The following is a 20,076-nucleotide window of genomic DNA, read 5'->3' as shown; positions in this document are numbered from 1 at the left end:
TGGAGTCATACACGCGCTTTCTTGTTTCCATATGATGATGTTAAAAAGACTTGAAATCGCGATCATCAGAATATTTAAACCCGCTCCGGTCAAAGCTCTGTGTCTGAAACAGATTCACCCGCAGGATACACAGTAGGGTACATCTCTGTGCTGCAAACATTAAACAATAAGGAAAGTACGTGGATAAAAGTTGATAGTCCGGACAAAGACTAGAGATGTTGCCGCAGCCGCGATCAGAATGAGAAACTGAGGAACTAATGTTACGCTTCTAATAAAGGTTGTAAATGTTACATGATCCCAGTGACTGTTAAATGTAGACTATTTGATGTCTGAATCATTCATTCGAGATTTCAAAAATTTGAAACGAAACAAGTTCATTTATTTAAAATTATTTTTTTTTTTTTTTTTACATATTTTTATTTTTAAGTAGACATTTATAAATAGACTCATTTGTAACATTAAACATTTTGTAAGAATCTTAATTAAAATTAGCCTACATACTGTTTTCAGAATCGTGTTCTCTATTCTAAAAATCAACTATTCGGAGTCATAACTTAAAAATATCTGGCATCCAACTAATACTATTAATACTGTTTCTAATATTAAAATGTAGACTAGCAGGTAAAATGTACAATCTTACAGACTTCATGTAGTACAGTAACAAGGATTTGGTACATTAATAACGCATTATAACGCCGCTTCTTGTCCAGTGTGCGAAGTTCTGCAAGGAAACTCGGAATTGTGTCGCAAAATGATTCCGTTTCGAAGCGCTCCAATCGCACGAATCACGAATCATTTGATTCATATCGGATCTTCAAATCGATCATCGTGATTTAGATCAGGGCTGTTGGGGCGGGTTCGCGAATCGTTTCATTTTTAGTTCGGAACTTCGCGTATCGCGAATCATTTGATTTCGATCGGGACTTCGGAGCGGCTTCTTGAATCACTTCGCGAATTGAATGATTCGCGATTCGCGCTCCGCGCTCCGAGTCCTGATCCGAAATGATGGTTTGTGAATCATTATTCATTGTACAGCATCTCCATGAATCCTGTTTTTTACTTCTTCAGAAAATGTATCTTGATTTATGAATGTTCAGATATTTTTGCTTAAAAACAAGACAAAATATCCTCTATTTTGCAGTATTTCTCAAATAGATATACTAATGTAGTATCAAGTAAGGAATAATAAGCCCAATAAGGATCATTTTGTGTCACGGTTTACTCACCTTATGTGGTTCTGTGTGACTTTCTTCATTCTGTTGAACACAAAAGCAGATGTTCAGATGAATGTTTAAGCTGCTCTTCTACAGACAGAGACAGAGATGGTCAAGATCCAGGAGACAAAAACATCATCTCACCGCAACAGCTTCATGACAGTCGTCCGTGTGATTCGAGCTCATTATCCACATCTTCTGAAGACACATGATGATTTGAGGAAAAGTTTCACTGAAACACCAAAAGATCTCATGATCATGTCAGCTCATATTTCACCCCAAACGAACTAAATAAATATACTGAGGCCTGTTTCAGAATCATGAAGACGTCCAGATACAGGAACACTGACATTTACAGTACAGATATTTCACATCAGTCATGATGAGAGAATGTGTCATAAAACATGAAAAACCATCCTGAAGCTCTTCATCTTTATTCAGAATATCATTCGCTGTTTTTCTTGTGTTTTGGGGTGAAATATGATTTTACAAACATCTGTTCTGAGCTCAAACACTCACAAAGAGAAAAACAACACTGTTGACAACTTTTCCTCTTTAATTTTACTATAAACTCAGAATTACAATTGTGTTTAGGTGTGTTTATATTCAATATTCTCAGTTATTATTCAAAGGTCTCTGAGCCTCAAAGTGTCACATCAGCTCATAAATCAAACATGATAATAATAATAATAATAATAATAATAATAATAAAAGCCGTCCAGTATGCCAAAAACTACCACATCTAACTGCTGCGAGCCCTTGAAGTTCTTCAGAAGCGCGTGATCACTGGTTTGGCAATCAGAAGGACATGAATCGCTACCGTTGATGCATCTCAGTACCGAAGGCAACGTCATCTGTACGAGAGAACAGATTTGGCAAAGAAAAACACTCTCTCTGCAAAATCAACTGATATTTGATGACGTCGTTTCCCTTTTAAATACTTGAAGAGTTCAAAAATATTGCCAGTTTATCTCCACATTAAAAAACAACCATATTTCCACACTGCAAATAATAATAAAAAAACAAGAGAAGTGAAAACAAACATGTTTATACTTCAAATAACTACTTAATGCAGCCACTGTGATTAGAATATATAGATAGATATCTTTTTTACAATAAATAACCAGAAATCATACAGTAGGAAGTAAACCGCTGCTCTTCATAACGAGCAAAAACAAAAAACCCCAAGAACAAGATGATTCACCTCCATCCCGTCACACAGGTGCACCCAAACCCTCGTGTTTGTCGTTAAAAAGTGTTTAGAAAGGAAAGACGCTTTCAGACCCAACGCAGACTCCAAGTGTCCTCGCAGAGCGTGCGCGAGTCGTAAAATACCTGATAGTGCGACCGAACGTCCGTTTCTCTCTCGTATTGCTCAGATTTCAGTGGAAGTTCAAGAGTGGAAGAGTAGCAGACGTCACGCGGAGCGGATCTTCAGTTCGTTCCGCCCTTACAGAAAACCTACGCAGGTCAAGAAAGCGCAGCGAGGTTTTCCGTGTCGGGATCACACGTCTCAGTCTGTGCGTCGTGGATCGGAGGCGAGAGGAAATCAGTATAAAACGCGCCACGGTGAAGTGTTTGCGTGTCGAATCGGAGAGCGGTGAAAGGCAATAGTCGTGTGTCCGTGTGTGGGTAAACTCACAGGTGCGTCCGCGGGCCGTGTTCGTGTTCGCGTGTGCGAGTCGTGTCGTGTCGTGCGTCTCTAGCTGCTGTCGCCCTCCATGAGTTTGGCCAGACTGTCTCGTAGTTCGGTCAGCTCGAAGATCTTGCCGTCCAGCAGCTCCAGCAGCGAGCGCAGGCTCTTCCTGAAGCTCTCGCTCTCCAGCTGGCTGTTCTCCAGACGCTGCTCCAGATCCGCCAGCTGCGACTCCAGCTCCGCGTTCCTCAGCTCCGTCTCCTGATGGAGGCAAACACAGCGGTCAGACGCGACGCTCCGGCTGTCGGGTGATCGACACGCTTAATCTAATCAATTACATGATGTGCTGATTAATTCATCTAATTATTCACTAATTAATTCAGGTAACAGTATTAATGTCTGTTGTTTTGTTTTAATGAACTGTGAAATGAAACGATTTTGTACAAATGAAACACTATTGTAAATGTTGAACTAAGACAGCAAGTCAATGTCTTAATGAGTGAGTCAATTAGTCATTCATTCAACAGGTTCGTTCAAACGGCTGATTCATTCCAAAACGTAGCAAGTGTTGCTTTTTATGAATGAGTCATTGAATCATTGACTCATTCAATCTGTTCAAATGGCTAGTTCAATTAGAAACCAAGCAAGTGAAATGTATGTATGGGTCACTGAATCATTAAATCACATGATTCATTTAAACACCTGATTCATTTAGTAATGAAGAAAATGATTGTTTTTTTTGAATCAGTCACAGAATCTTTGAATCACACGAATCATTTAAACACCTGATTGATTCAGTATTGAAAAAAGTTACTGTCTTTATGAATGAGTCACTGAATCATTGACTCACTCCATTCATTCAAATGGCTAGTTCATTTAAACACCCGATTCATTCATAATGAAGAAAGTGACTGTTTTTATGAATGAGTCACTGAATCATTGACACATGATTCATTTAAACACATGATTGATTCAGTAATGAACAAAGTCACTGTCTTTATGAATCACTGAATCATTGGCTCACACGATTCATTTAAACATCCAATTCGTTCAGTAATGAACAAAAAAAGTGACTGTCTTTATGAATGATTCATTGAATCATTAACTCACTTGCTTTGATTGGAACTATTTTTATCTGGGAAACTGAACAAACAGATGATGTTGTGTCTAAAATGTAACACAATATTAACTTGTTTACTGAACTTGTATCAATCAGTATTACATGAGCAATGGTGCAGATATTGGTGAGAAACAGCATTCTTGCTGGTGTGATGTTTCTGATTTTTTTTGCCCTTGAATCCTGAATTTTCAGCTCATCAAACTGTATTCTAGTAATCAGTCATCCTGCATCAGTGTGAGATAATGGACAGGTCTGGATGTAATAAAACACATGATTTTCCATCATTAATGACATCAAATGAACGCGTTAATTCGACAGCTGTAACGTTTACCTGTAGTTTCTGAGTGATCGAATCTTTCTGTGTTTGCAGCTGGTTGGCTTTCTCCACTTCCTCTTTCAGCTTCTCCAGTTCCTGTGGGGAACAAACACACTCAGCCCTGCACGTTTGGAGTGTAAAGCAGTGGATGGGTGTTTTGCAGTGACGGTGTGACGCTCAGACCTCCTCTTTGGCCTTCAGCTCGGCCTCCAGCTCCTCGATGGTCTGGTTCAGCTCTGTTTTCTGCGTTTTGACGCCGGCGGTTTGTCCGCTCACGCACTCCAGCTCCGTCACCTGAAACACACACAGAGTCACTACAGACGCTCATTCGCTCGCAATGAGACCGACCGAACTCGCTTCGGTAATGAGAATCATTCGGTCAGGAGCGTCTCTGACCCGTTTGTGCAGCCGCTCGGCCTCCTCCTGATACGCCGCCAGCTGCTGCTTCCACTGCTTGACGTTAGCCGTGGACTCCAGCAGCGCCGCCGTCAGCTTAGCGTTATTCCCCTTCAGAGCCGCCAGCTCCGCCTCCCAGTGTTTGGTGATGGACGTGGAGCTGGAAAACACAAGACGTCTACAATTAGTCTTGAATGATGTCTAGAAGAGAAACAGATGAGGTTTGACTTTCACATCCAGCGCTGAGATGCAGGAACACGTTCTGAATGTCATGTGACTGAATTTCACAATAATAAACATCAAACAGTCTCCAGTACAGCTTTGCTGCCAAACTTGTCAGAGACGGCGAGTTGCTCCAAGCGCCTTTCATAGTAAATGACCGAAATGTGTTTTCATGCATATTTGATGTCTAACACAGTTTTAATGTAATGTTTGTCCGTGAGGTCACAGAGTGTGAAATATGGATGAACACATTACTGACACGCAGACGGCAGCCATTCACAAAGAGAGCGAGAGAGTGTGTGTGTGTGTGTGTGTGTGTGTGTGTGTGTTCACCTGTGAGGGAACGGTACGGCGTTGATCTCCACGCGGCTTTCGGCGTTGAACGCGGCGTCGGGCGTCACTCTCTCGTCCGTCCCGTTGATGCTCTCCGGAGTCACAGGAGACTGAAGATCACCCGTCGCTGATTCCTGTCACATGATCAACACAAACACACTCAAATCAACCTGATCAGAGACACAACAAACACTCACATCACTGCGGGGAAACACACACATTTGGCTTCTGCTTGAAACATAATGTCACGTTCACAAACACAGCTTAAGTGTAGGCAGAGATCGTCCATCACACCAATCACATCAAATCACAGCTCTATGAACATTTTGCCCAGGAGCAACACAACCTACAACAACCTCATCCTGTTCAGAAGCAGCACTAAATCATATTTTGATCACAATTAATAATGATCATGTCTGTTGTCATTTTAGACAGTACATGAAAATAACTACACTGTCACCTATAAGAACGAATCAGGAGAATGTCGACTGCTTTATTTCACCTCATCTAGTTTTCTGATTTATTATATATAGGGTTAGGGTTAAATATAAACACTCACTACACTATGAAAAATGGTTGGCAGGTTGAGAAGACGAAGTAAAACAAAAAAAAGTGTCCTTTTAAGACAGAAGCTTTGACGAGAAACTCTGACATCTGGCAACCGCAAGAATGAAAACTCATGGAGGTCTAGATTCATTTCCTCTTTTGTTGTTGAAGAAAATAGAGAGATTTCGGATATAGAGTTTTTAATTTAAATTCTTGGCATCTGGCAACCGCAAGTATGCTTTTTTTTTTGTAGCACTGCTCTGTTCTTTTCTCTACTGTAGTTATCATTATTATTATATTTTACAGCATTGCAGTCAACCTCAGTTGTTTTTAAATGTGCTTAATAAATAACCACTGATTGACTGATTCTTTTTTTAAACTACACACTAGTCTTTTTTTCATCAGTGATATTGCATGTTGATGTTAGGGAAAAAAGTTTTCATGATAGTTTTTGTTAATGAAATTAACACTATTTGTATCACACTAGTGAGTGAGAATTGAGGGCAAAATGTGTCATGAAGATAATGTCAAAATCTAATTAAGCCTAATTTTCTTTTTTTCTCAGTAAATATGAAGTAAAGACGCACCAAATGCAATTTTCTTGGGCGATTTCAATTTCCAATTTTTTTGTATGCTTGACCTCCCGATTCCAATTGTCTTTCTAAAAACTATAATTGTGAGCACATACAAACAAAAATCGATACGTTTTTTCAAACGCAACAACAACAACAAAAAAATTGTACATAATAAAAATGTATTAAACATTACAATTCCCACAGTCTGGACTAAGTTACAGATACTTATGTAAATAATTTAGTAAGATTAATGTTTTAAACATTTTTTAAAGGAGCAAATAAGAAATGTTGGGAAAAATACAATGTTACTTTTAAATATGAAACCAAACCGCCAGTAGGTGGCGGCATTCACTCAACTGATTCGTTCAAAGGGCAGATTCATTCAGAAACGAGGCAAGTGACTCTTTTGAATCTGTTCGTTCAAAAGCATGGATTCATTCATTAATGAAACATGACTGTTGCTCAGAGATGCAGCAGTTCTGCTGTGGCTTTGATGGGAACTATTTTCGTCAGTGAAATGGAGCAAAAACAGTAAATATTGTGCAATGTAAGCTACTTTCCCATTTATTGAACTTTTATTGTATAAAATCAGTGTCACACTGCAATCGCGTTAATATTCGGGTCAAACATCTTGGTCGTGCGATGCTGTGTACCGTAATCACATAATATTTTTTTCTACTGCACAATGCATCTGTTGTGTTTTCTCACATATTCACTCAGGCTGCACAAGCCTCATCTCTGCGCTTCTGACAAAACAGATCGGCTCGGAATCGGCAGACTGACCGGCCGGTTTTCAAAGAAAAACCCGGCTTATTCCGGTCCCTGGCCGGTCGATCGGTGCATCTCTAATATGAAGCATCGTGGCAGGATGAATCTCTGCTTTGGCGTGAACGAATCGTTTGGTTATGATGAAAACTCACAGACGAGCAGAAGAGCTTCACATCTGTTAAACTAATCTGACATTCATGAATAAAGCGGAGGAACACAGCAAGTTCAGTTTGGGCTGAAAGTTCAGGATGGTCTGCTTCAGTCTTACCTTCATTGGCGTCCGAATCTGTGTGTTTCAGGAAATTAAATGAGAACAATAGAATCATCAGTACTGATCACAGCGCAGCGGGGAGAATAACTGAGAATGACTAATAACTGAGGCGTGAATGTCGGGACTGAGGGGCGTTTGGGACGGGTTCAGATGTGAGACGGTTTGGCTGTTGGATCTGGTACGGCACGCTGGTTTAACTGGACTGTGGGTTTTACAGGTTGGGTTTGGAGGATTTATGGATGTTCTGACGGTCGGATCACGTGCGTTTCTCCTTACCTTCAAGCGTGGGAAACACGAGACGGGTTTGCGCTTGAGAGACAACATGAGTGAGGACGTCATTAGACAGCAGAAATACACACACATTGATCTGAGCTGGTCTGTGGTGGTTTAGTGCGGTTTATACCTGTGAGGGAGTGCTGGTTAACTCCATCTTCTCCTGAGATTTCTCTTTCGCTAACCGCGCCGCTTCTTTGAACTCTGCAAACTTGTCAGCAAACTGCAGACGAATAAAAGAACACAGACGCGTCAGGAGACGTCGCTCGTAATCTGACAGTAGCCGAATCTCTGGTCCCGACTCACTTTGCTCAGATGAGCCTCGGAGGAGAAGCCCAGGCCGTAGACGGTGTTGGCCCGACTGTCCGCCCACTGGCCGAACTTGTGTGAGGTTTTGGTGAAGGTCATGTTCGGGGTGATGGTGCTGTTGATGATGGCCTACACAACACACAACACTGACATCAGATCAGCACTCAAAATATGAGACATAATATTTCTGGAGGGTTTTATAAAGGTACATTTAAGAACTTTAAGAAAATTAAGGAACAAATGGAAGGAGACACAAAGAAGCTCACCAAAATTAAAGTCTATGATTAAAACAATAACAAATAACTGCCAGTGGGCTCAGAAAATACGATTAATTCAAAGGGAAACACACTTAATTTACCACTGACAGATATTTACTCTTGTTTTCAACTTTTGATCAGTTTCTCAGAAAACAAATAAAATAGAGAAAAGTTTATAAAGAAAGCTTTAGCAAACTGGGCTTCATGGGTTGATGAAAAGTGAGTAATTAATTATAAAAATGTCAAAGCAAAATAATTTTCTAAGTAAAAATGATTGTCTTGTTTTCAGAAAAAAACAGTTAAAATTGAGTATTTGCTTAGAGCAAGGTAATCTGCCAATGAGGTAAGCAAAATAATCTTATTTCAAACAAAAAACAAGATTATTTTGCTTGTTTCAAGCAGAAACTCACTTAATTTTGCTTTGCTTTTTCTAAAAACAAGACAATAATTTTTACTTGATATTTTTAAAATCAGTAGTATTTGTGAAAATTAATGCATCGTGAACATTAGCAAACAATAAACTGTATTTTATTAGCCAACACTAAAAACAGTTAATAAACGCTGAAAAAAAAAACAAAAAAAAACATTATGTATATATACACTACTGTTCAAAAGTTTGGGGCCAGTGAGACTTGTAATAGTCTCTTATGCTCATCAAGGCTGCATTTATGTGATTAAAAATATAGAAAAAAAACAGTAATATTGCAAAATGTTTTTACAATATAAAATAATGTTTTTTATTTTAACATACTTTAAAATAGAATTTATTCCTGTGATGAAAAGCTGAATTTTTATCAGCTGTTACTCCAGTCTTAAGTGTCACATGATCCTTCAGAAATCATTCTAATATGCGGATTTATTATTAGAATGATCAATGTTGGATAATATCAACAGTTGTGCTGCCAAATATTTTTTGGAACCTGTGATTTTTTTTTTTTCAGGATTCTTTCATAAATAACAAGTTTAAAAAGTACAGTGTTTATTCGAAATATAAATATTTTATAACAATGAAAATTATTTATTATTAACTTTTAATAAACTTTTAATTATTAACTTAATACATCCTTGGCGAATAAAAGTATTAATTTCTTAAAAAAAAAAAAAAAAAAAAAAGAAACAATAAAAATGTACTGACCCCAAACTTTTGAACGGTACTGTGTATATATATCTATATATATATATATGTATATACACACACACTAAGCAACTAATGCATTAAAGGGATGGTTCATCTGAAAATGAAAATTCTGTCATCATTTACTGTTCCTCATGTGCTTCCACACATGCATGAGTTGAAAACGTTCTTTGCTCAGCAGAAAAAAGAAAGGGAGAGTGAATGATCACAGAAAGATCCCGTTTGGGTTTATCACTTTAATGTTAACAAGTGAGATCTTAGAGTAAAGTTTTCTCAATCATTGACATATTACGTTCAAATCTCATGAGGACCAGTATTAGAGCTCAGCGGGGTACGGCTGATCAACAGGAAGCGGGGCGGCTCTGACCTTTGACCCGTCGAGGCTGATGATGCGGTAGACGTTGCGCGTGCTGTCGTAGAAGTAGGACACAGTGACGGCGTGTTTGCTGGTGGGAACCCAGTTCTTTTTGGTGTTGGGGTCGATCTGGAAGACGTGCGCTCTGGTGCTGAAGATGGGCTGCTCTCTGCAGGAAACACACAGACACACAGCTGCAGTGCATGATGGGAAAGCACAGTTACCCACAATCCCCCATCAGATCAGCTGAGCGCATCTGTGCCAACCCGCGCTCCGATTAGGACTCGTGCTGGATTAGGAGGGATTTTCCGGGCAGAATAACTATTAACGCGTCGCTTTAGTCCAGGACTAGAGTTAATCTGCGCTCCACGCGTCTCGATAAGAGCGCCGCACGCTCGCTATCGCTTCATCTGGCGGATCGGCGGCCGCACGGAAATCCCAGCATGCAAAGCGACACCAGCTTCCCTGTTCCTCTGTGCTCAGAACATCTTATCTCCAGAAGCATCATGAGACAACAATCACAGTAAATCACAGAGGTCAAAGGTCACACACACACACTGTTCGTGTCTCTGTCTGTAGATGCAGAAGCAGATGAAACACTGAGAGACAGACGAGAGCGATGAACACGGACAGAGCGAGTGTGAATGAGCTGAATGTGGGTCTCCAGTGTCTCAGCGTTAATGAAGCGCAGCTCTTATTTAACACACACTCACTCATCCTGTAATTAATCACATTAACAGAGAATGGAAGCGGATCGGCACAGATCAGAGAGACGATCATCTGTGACTCGATCACGTGAGACGACAATTATGTTCTTAAGATAAAGGACAGTTCATCCAAAATCATCATTCGGTCATTTACTCACTCCAGATGTGCTCTGTGGAATTTAAAATGAGATGTTTTGAAGAAAGTCAGGTTTGGAACGACATCAAGGGCGAGTAAACGATGACAGAATGATGATGCTTGGATGAACTAATCTAACGTTCATTTCACTTTGAGCTCCACGAGCAAAAAAATGACGCGTGTTTGTTCTCGTGACGGTTCACAAACTCACATTACAGTCGACACTCCTGCACAACACGACAACACAACTGTTATGATAATAAATGGTCAATTTATTAAATTATTTTCATCCGATTTTTAAAAAGTGGAAACTGAAGAGTTCCAAGAATATAATATTAATAAATACAATTGTAAATGGTGTAACCATTTGGTTTAAGTTACTGTAGTTTTTCAGCTTCTTAAGCAAAAACAGCAGTTTATTCTCTCATCATTTACTCATCCTCAAGTTTTTCTTGCTTCTATTGATGAATGTGTGTCACCAGTGACTTTGTATGTAAGTCTGTAAGTCAACGGTGACCATTAACCATATGACGACACACATTCTTCAAAATGACTCGTTTTATATTCAGCAGAAAAAAGAAACTCATACAGGTTAGGAATGACATGAGCGAGAGTAAATGATGAGACAACCGTCATTTTTGGTTGAACTACCACTCGAAATGAAATTCAGGAGCAAGTAAATCAATCCATCAACTGACCTCAATAATAGTGAATATTCACGCACACACACACACACACACAGCGGCAGGTGAGCGCTGGAGACACACACAGACGTGTGTTTACTGTAAACATGATTCACATCGTAACAGACTGAACTGAGCATCATCAAACACACATTATCACACACGATGAGACACGTGTGTGTGGATCCACAGGAGGAAATCAGCTCTGATCACACACACGACTGACACTGAATTTGACTACAAAACACTGAACCATTGTTCAAACACGTGTGTGTGAGTCTCTGTTCACAATCACACAGATGAAAGTCAAACTGGCTGATGAGGCTTTTACATCAGCAGTTCTCTCTCTCTCACACACACACACACTCACATTGTGTTAATGAACACACACACACAGGCCAAGGGTGAGCCGGTCCATCTGCTCACAGTGCAGTCAGCAGCCCACCAATCACACGCCAGCACAACATGATCACTGCACACACACACACACACACACACACAGCACTAAACATGGCAATACACACACTGCTCATGTGCAAAAACATTCACTTCCATTCATTCCAATGTTTACTATAATGAATATTCGGTGTATTTTTCGGTGTAATGTTTGTGAATGGATTCATCAGATGATTCAGTTCATTTTGAGACGATCAGGATCTGATCAATGCGTTTGATTGGCTGATGAACAGAGCGATTGTTTTCTTTCTGTCATTTCCACAATCTAGCAGCAGCTGTTAATCGACGATCAGCAGTGTTTACATTTACACGTATGTGTTTAGCAGACCACTTTTCATCAGTAATTCATCATTGAGCTGACAATATGCCTGCTTTATTACAAGACTAGATTAGGAAACAACCTGAAATACAGAGAAAAACACATTTTAGTCTATTTTGCTTGACCCTGCTCTTTAAATATTTTTGGCAGCTTTTATTATTTTATTATTTGCGGCTGCTTTTATTAAGGATTATTTCACACAAAATTGATATTGTGCTGAAAATGTGCTCACCCTCAGACCATACACGACGTAGATGAGTTTGTTTCTTTATGGGAACAGATGTAAAGTTTTGGGATTTTGGCTAAAACATGAGTCCATAATCTATAGTAACACTTCCTCCAGTGAAAAAGTGGTCTGGTCTGAATCAGGAGAGAAATCTGCACAGATCAAGCACCGAGCACAAGACAAAACAAACAGCTTTAAACAAATAAGTGGCTGGATTTTGATGTGAGAGACAACAGGAGATGGACTTTTTCACATTTGAGGAAGCGTTATTATGGATTATGGACGTCTTGATGGATTTGTTTCATCTTTTGTCTTCTCAAGATGTGAACTGATGGACCGGACTGGTGTGGATTACTTTTTTACATTTTTATCAGCTGTTTGGATTCTGACGGCACCCATTCACTGCAGAGGATCCGTTGGTGAGACAACATTTCTACAAATCTGTTGAAGAAACAAACTCCTCTTCATCTCAGATGGCCTGAGGATGGGTGCATTTTCAGCACTGTTCATTTTTTGGGTGTACTAGTAAACACACTTGGGTGTGTTGTGAGATCATTGAAATGTCAACTTAAAATCTCAACTATTTTATCTAAAAGAGGTTCTGCTTCATGAATCGCTCCTGAAATCACACGCATTTACTCTCGCGCGAAGCGTTTGGCCGCTCGTTTCCACCCTGAACCGAGCTCAATGACCCGTACAGAAACACCTTCAGTGACCTCGCGGTGACATCACGCGGAGTGATGACATCATCTCGGCGGCAGCAAAATATCGTCTGACAGCTGGTTTACAGGCGTTCGTTACGTCCGGCTCGGCTGTTTTAGAGAAGCACACTTCAGATACGGCGGCTATTTTTGTCCCTGGCTCTGGAACGCTGCCCCGCTTTGGAAAGACGGCTGGAAAACTGGAGGGAAAACAACCCGACATACAGTAACACAACACTGACACGCTGCATGTGACGGATGTCATCCATGCAAATCACAAATCTTCACTGAGTCCATAATCTTCTGCGAGGGATCATGAAACGCTGAACTCATGATGCCGCTTCCACAATTTCAAGCACTAACTAGACACCGAAAGCAGCCTCACAAACTCCTCCAGGACTTGAGGGTCCACAGCACAGTGTTCCGAACACCATGATGTTCTGTGAGAACATGAATGTGACAAAACAGCAAACGAGTCTTCATCATCATCATCATCATCAAAGCGTGCAGTGATTGAATCAGAGCACTGTGATGAATGACGCTCACGATGAAGCACGGCTGTAGTAAACACAGTAAGATCATGGTCACATACCCCATTTTGCTGCCTCACAGATCTGCTCCGCTAATACTGTCGCGTTGACGCTGCCGAATCTGGCGAATGCGATTCAGTCCGACACGATGCGAGTCGCTGCGCTCGGATGCTGAACGCCGCTGTTCATGATGAAGAAGGAGAAGACGAGTAAAATCCGAGCAGATGATCCTCCAGACTAACACACACATGCAGCCATCGCCGGAGCTCCAGATAGGGACGCACAACGATGCTGAATAATAACGAGACCTCCGCGCTCATCCATCACACACCCGGCGGGTCATCAGCATCCTCCTCCCGCGGCGACCCGACGATTTCAGCGCGATCCGGCCGAGGGTTTGTTTCATCAACGCGTCCGCTCCTCTCACATCTGTCTCTCCCTCCTGCTGTCTGTCATCTCGTTTATCATCTCCGCTTCACCGCGCGACGTCATCACGCACTCGCGTCACTCTCCGAACTCTGACATCACGGACAGTACACGTGTTCCGTCACTTCCGGCTGCGGGTTTCACGGGTTGTGTGTCGCACACGAACGGCTTTGCTTGAGCTACAGGCGGCGTCCGTTGACAGACCGAAAGTCACGCGGTGAAACCGTAAACGCGGTGACGAGTGTCAGTGCGGATCACACGCGTGCTCGGCCGCGGCGCCTTCTAGCGGACACGAGCGCATCGTCACTGCAACACAGAATTAATGCGTCCATTCATATGAAATCCATTGATTTCCGTCACCATTATTAATCAGCTCAGTGATAAACAGACAGAACTCGACTGGTGTATCAAGCGACACTGGTCTTGCAATTTGCACTTGATTTTATGTACATAGTAATTAGGCCGAATAACCAAATTACAAAACACCTCGGCCCGGTAATGAAGAGCAATTAGCTGTTTAGTGCACCAGTTGACACTGTGTACTACGCGCATGCGCACACAGAGGATGTTTAAGAGTCTGATTTCACCCGGATCTTGAGTTACACACACTCATAACTGCAGTGACAGACATCAGCAGGTGATTCAGTGAACGTGTGACTCGATGCAGAATCAGACACAAACCCTGAGCTGCATCTGCTTTTTGCTCATCACAGACTTATACTACAGATTTTTAGACTTTCAGCAGGTTTTGATTGATTTTCTTTCACCCTCCCCTCAAAAAACACTATCACTGTTTGTAAAAATAAATACTCAAGTTTAAAGCTTGAAGAACAAAATGAACTTGTGTGAAAAGCTTCCGTGACCTACACCTACCTATCTCACACATTTTCACCAGCTGTTACAGAGATCTCTTTTTTATAACCCTCCTTATTAATTATTGTCTGTAACATTAAATACTTCTATGGCTGATACGTCATTTGTTCAGTTTATGTATTGTCTTGACTGGATTAATAATCATTTAGTTACGTAGCCTTTCCTTTTTAAATTCATCAGAGGAAGGTCACAACATAAAGTGGGGGCTCGTCCGGGATATGAACCCAGGACCTCTAAATATTTTAGCACTGAGAATAACTAGAAAAAAATACAAACTTAGCAATTTTATTTATTTATTTAACCACGGAAAGCCTAAAAATGTCACGAGAATCTCCTGCTGGGAAAATGTGGGATTTAAAAATACGTAAAGGTAAAAGAAACAGCCAGAGAATGTTAAACTGATTTACAGCTGCAACACAACACCCCAAAACAGAATTTCAGAAGCGAGCAGATCTCAAAGTTTTGACATGTTTCATTCTGATTGGTCTCTGGGTGAATATTTGACTTGTGTAGTTTCATGCAGCCTGTAATAAACATCTAGTCTGTTTTCCTTCAACTCGTCATGACCTACAGCGCCTCTGGGAAGCTCACGTATCTGTGAAGTATTTTTAGGTTTGGCAGGCGATGCAAAAAACCCAATCCCTGCTTTCAGAATGTGATACCAGGATCGCAAAGTTAAACTCTGGACAGCCTCGCTGTGACCAGGATGGGCTGATAAATCTTCAAGCACAATTAAAATTTCACCTTTTGCGGATGACTGACACCTGCGAGTAGATGCGCCGCGCCTCACTGCGTCCTGCAGCTCTCGCAGCGAGCGGAGGAGGAAAACGGGACGCCGCGTCAGGCTATTTACAGATAATGCTGAGCCAGAGAAAGTTCCCACAGCTGAAATGACAAGAAGAGAGCGACCCGTTCGCCTGCAAAGCGCCTCTGATTAATGCGACCTGCGACAGAAAATGGAAACGATGGAAATAATGGATCCAGAGAGCCAGATGACAGCACTGCTAGATGATGACACGCTGGCGGAGGAAGAAGAACAGCTGAATGACGAGGTGGAGGATTTGAGCAACAGGTGAGAACCTTAAACACACATTAGACAGCTTAGAGGAGATCAGCCATGTCTAACCTCAGCTATTTCGTTATAATCTTCATTAGTATTCCTGCTTGCACAAGTCTAAAACGCACGACTATTACTGCCATTAGCATGACGTTTCCACCATAAGATCGCAGCTTGTTACTAAAGAAATGCTCAACGTTAAACACCCCACAGTTTGAGAGAGGTCGTCCAGGATGGGGCCGTCAAGCCGAGGCTCCACTGCCTGATGATGGATCCGTCCTTCTCAATGGTGACGGTCCAGAGCGAGGACAGCGGGATCGTTTGGGAAACCGCTTCCAGCCGCTGCTCCACACCCTGGGCCTCCGAGTTCAACGCGCCGGCCTCCGAACTCGGATACAGCTGCTGCGGCTCCGGAACGGCCGGCAGGATCGTGTTCATAATGGATGAAGAATTGATGAGCAGAAGGAAGAGGAAGCCAAAATCAGAGAAATCCAAGACGCGTCCTCCGGTCAGCCACGAGATCCTCGCTGAAGCGGACAGACCGGCCATGGTGGAAGTGTCCATGCCGAACGTGACGCCGGAAAACGGAACGGAAGAACACAAAACGGCTGATCTGAAAGAAGAAAAGCATCAGCGTTTGTTCAGTCTCGTCTCTGAAGGATCTGAAATACTGAACATCATCGCTCCGCCTAAAGTCTCCACCGTGGATGAAGAGGAGAGCAAAGGTCTGGAAGATAACTTGTATTACCTCGAGGAGACACCTGCTGTGAAATCTCCAGAGATCCCAGATGAACCTGAGCTGGACATTTATACTGAGAACTCGGAGATGGAGAAGAACGTTTCGGTGATACCAGAGCCTGCTGTCCAGATCCCGTTCCCACCCATTCAAGTGTCCCGAAGAGGACAGGCGAGCGAAGACTACTTCGAGAAGTTCACGCTCCTTGACCATCGAGCACCGTCAGAAGCGGCACCTGTTGAAGACACCCAACAGGAAACAGAGGACAAGTTCACAGAAGAACATGATAAAGCAGTTTATCCTGAAGCGGAACCAGGATCTGGACTTTCTGGAGTCTCCTCAGCTGTGAGTATGCTGGACATTTCTGGCGAACACTTGGACGACGTGTTTTACGGCGGAGGGAGTGAGCCACCTACTGCTGCGAGCGTTGGCGAAAAGGAACGAGAGTTTTCCAGATCCTCACTGAAGGAAAGCGGCAGCGCCTTGTTTGGAAGCGAGGAGTCAGTCCTCACTCCCATATACCTTCCGGAAGGTCCTCCGAAAATCATTGACCCCAACTTGCTCGAGGAGCCCAAAGCCTTGGCGTTTCTCTACTCAGATTTGTACGCAGATGCCGTCGGTATCAGGAAGAAGCAGGAGGAGGACGTCGAAAGCGTGACCTCCGAGAAATCCTTCCACAGTCAAGAGTCCGACTCCGAGGACAGGGGATACCTGGAGAAGTTCGTGCTCAAAGTTGAGACTCTGGCCGGCGTCACTGCTGAGTTACGTCCCGAAGAACGGCACGACCCGTTCGGACTCGCCGGATACCCGGTTTACCACAAAGAAGAAGAGGAACATCAAGCGGAAGAGCACGAAGAGATCACAGATTTCTTTCGAAACAGTGCATCTTCATCGCCCTGTGAACCTGTCGACTTTGAGCAGCTGGAGAAAGAGGAAAAGATCGAAACTGTCAGGACGCCTCGGGTCACTTTCAAAGACGAAGCACCAAAGATTAAGACAGAACGACAGGTGAGCGATCATCCGTCGTTGGCTGACGACACAGACTTCTCAGATGAGTTTTTGCCGGTTGAAATAAGCGAGAACTGTCCGGCGTGGGAGGACAGTTTGCCGACGGTTGTCAGAGCTCCGGTAAAATCCACTTCGACGCGCACAGGTGAACTAAAGAAAAAACCAAAGTCACTAAATGATAAAAGCTCTCCAGCACCAGTGCAAACCCAAAACACCATCAGACCCATAATTCCACGCCACAAACCCTTCCTGGATCTGAGCCCGCTGCTGCCCGTCCAGACTGAGGACGAGAAAGAAACAACAGATGGTGAAAAGGAGAAAGAGAACCCAAGCTCTGACGCCTCATCCAGCACTAAACTAGAGGTCAGTAACCAGGACTCTTCGATCTCCGGAGAGATTCCTGACGTGACAGATTCTACAGAAGAAAGCCGTGATAATAAAAACCCCACAAACCTGCTGCGTGAGGACAGCGCTTGATGCTCCAGCTGACATTTGAGCATCGCCGATCCGTAAGCATCTGCGACCGTCCTTCAGCAAAACAGAAAATGAGCAGAACATCATCAGGTGTCTCTGGTCTGTTGTGATGCATCTGAGAGGTTCGAATGGAAAAACAGATAGATATGGAAGGTAGTTCCTGTACAGTACGACTGTAGCAGCCCAATGAGACTAATGAACTGTTTACAGATTACAACTCACCTACACATCTCAGAACAAGTAAACGATTAAAAAAAGGAATAATGTATAATAACCTGGGCTTAAATGATGTACATATGGTTATAATGGTCACTTCAATAAGTGAAACCATGTAGTTAGTTGTGCTGCTCAGGATTCAGCATATGTGCATGTGCAGAGGAAGTGCAGGTTTGTCTGTGTACTTTATTTTAAAATAATCAGGCACAAACATTTGTGAATACAAAGAATAAAATTATAAACTTGCTTACTGTTAACGTGGTGAATGTGCTGAACTGTCTAAATATGTTTTTCTTCAGACAAGTAAACTTAAGCATCAACCAACAGTCAGATGTAAACTGGCAGACACGAAATCTCTTTTCTGAAGCATACTTTTCTTAAGTTCTCGTCTTGATTTTGTGACATAACACCGTGTACTCAATATTAAGTTGTTAACTGATTTTTAAACCCTAAAGAAAGTTCATGATATTATTATTTATCGTGAAATATCTCACCTCAGAAATTCGCGCCTTTCCTGTCAGACTCTGTGCGCGCGCTGCTGAGTTAAGCGCGAGATTAGATGTTTAAAAATATATATTTACCAGTACATTGGCCTAAATATAACATTCATTTTCAATGACATTTATTAATCGACCCTTTAACCTTTGGGAAACTAATGATAATATTTGTCGCGAAGTGTTATGCCTCAGCGATTCCCGCCGTTTCTGAAGTTCGTGCGCGCGCGCGACAACCTGACAGATGCTGGGGTTGACAGGCTTCTGTTCTCATTTACTCAATGTAAAATGCAACTATTGCAAACATGCACGACAGACGCAAGTCTTACCTGCGGACCGTAAAGAAACTGCTGCTCTAAAATCCAGATCCAGGCATGACGTCATGAACTTTTTTTTTTTAACAGATGCCTTGATACAAATGAAGAAAATACCTCATTTAATATGTTCCACAAAGATTCTGCTAGTAGAAGTGTTTAAGCCCTCAAAATAAATTTGTAAACAAGAAAACAAGTGTTTTTTTAAGAGACCAGTAATTCCCTATAAAACTCACATTTGCAAAAAAAAAAAAAAAAAAATCTTAAGCATAAAAGAAATCAATTCTTCAGTGAAGTCACTTTTGCTGAAATCCAAGTTCCATAATATTCTGTATTTGATGATTTTATAATCGTAAAAGAGTTAAATAAACATCCTAACAGAGATTCTGTATAAATTCTGTAGAAGTGAATAACAGGCCTTTTTTTTTTTTTACAAAAAAAGAACCTTTCAACTGCAGACAAAGCACAGATATTGAAATATTAAAATATCTAAAACTGTTCCAACACCAGAAGCCTGTGTTTAAATTCAGAATGTAAAGATAATCACATGTACAGCTGTTTTACTGATTTATAAGCAGACCTGATGAGCTGATACAATAAAATGACAATCATCACCATCTGTAAGAAAAAACGACAGCAGCCAGACGACTGGAACAGAGTGTTGGACAACTATTATTATTATTATTAATAATCTCTCTTTACACCCAGTGTTGTGTGGACATCTTACTTCAGTACATCATGGTTTTATTGCAGTTCAGAATCGTGTAGAAAAACAAGCGCCACGTTCAACAGCACAAACCCGCAGGTGACGTTTGGAAACGCAGATAAAAGCACGTCTGATAAACCACCATCATCATCGTCGTCATCGTCATCGTTCCTGGAGATAAACATACACGCAAAACGCTGATTCCGCTGCCAGTCGCTCACGTTCATTATGAGATTGCAAATAAAAAGTGAATATGATTAAAAATACAACATAAGGAAAATGATGAGC

The 20,076-nt window shown here is 41.7% G+C and overlaps 2 protein-coding genes across 3 annotated transcripts; one reads left to right on the top strand and one right to left on the bottom strand.

The window, feature by feature from the left end:
* Window positions 1-1,226: 1,226 nt before the first annotated feature.
* LOC127162129 (homer protein homolog 1) lies at window positions 1,227-14,233 on the bottom strand. Of its 2 annotated transcripts, XM_051104936.1 has the most exons (10): window positions 13,547-14,232; window positions 13,318-13,394; window positions 9,739-9,895; window positions 7,977-8,108; window positions 7,801-7,893; window positions 5,238-5,371; window positions 4,683-4,842; window positions 4,470-4,580; window positions 4,302-4,382; window positions 1,227-3,111 (listed from the first exon to the last, which is right to left on the bottom strand). In XM_051104936.1, the coding sequence occupies exons 4-10, from the start codon at window positions 8,076-8,078 to the stop codon at window positions 2,917-2,919; spliced, it is 876 nt and encodes a 291-aa protein (XP_050960893.1). In that variant the 5' UTR covers window positions 8,079-8,108; window positions 9,739-9,895; window positions 13,318-13,394; window positions 13,547-14,232; the 3' UTR covers window positions 1,227-2,916. The 2 variants fall into 2 exon arrangements, with proteins under 2 accessions (XP_050960893.1, XP_050960891.1); XM_051104934.1 differs by lacking the exon at window positions 13,318-13,394 and having other exon boundaries at window positions 13,547-14,233.
* A 1,217-nt stretch (window positions 14,234-15,450) lies between these two features.
* On the top strand, window positions 15,451-18,520 carry si:ch1073-398f15.1 (cardiomyopathy-associated protein 5). Its single transcript, XM_051104924.1, has 2 exons — window positions 15,451-15,855; window positions 16,054-18,520. Exons 1-2 carry the CDS (start codon window positions 15,740-15,742, stop codon window positions 18,059-18,061), a joined length of 2,124 nt encoding a protein of 707 aa, XP_050960881.1. The 5' UTR covers window positions 15,451-15,739; the 3' UTR covers window positions 18,062-18,520.
* Window positions 18,521-20,076: the final 1,556 nt, after the last annotated feature.

Source organism: Labeo rohita, unplaced genomic scaffold, assembly GCF_022985175.1.
Source record: "Labeo rohita strain BAU-BD-2019 unplaced genomic scaffold, IGBB_LRoh.1.0 scaffold_84, whole genome shotgun sequence".
Lineage (NCBI taxonomy): Eukaryota > Metazoa > Chordata > Actinopteri > Cypriniformes > Cyprinidae > Labeo > Labeo rohita.
The sequence above is the reverse complement of the archived record's forward strand: the minus strand, read 5'-3'. Positions and strand labels throughout refer to the sequence as shown.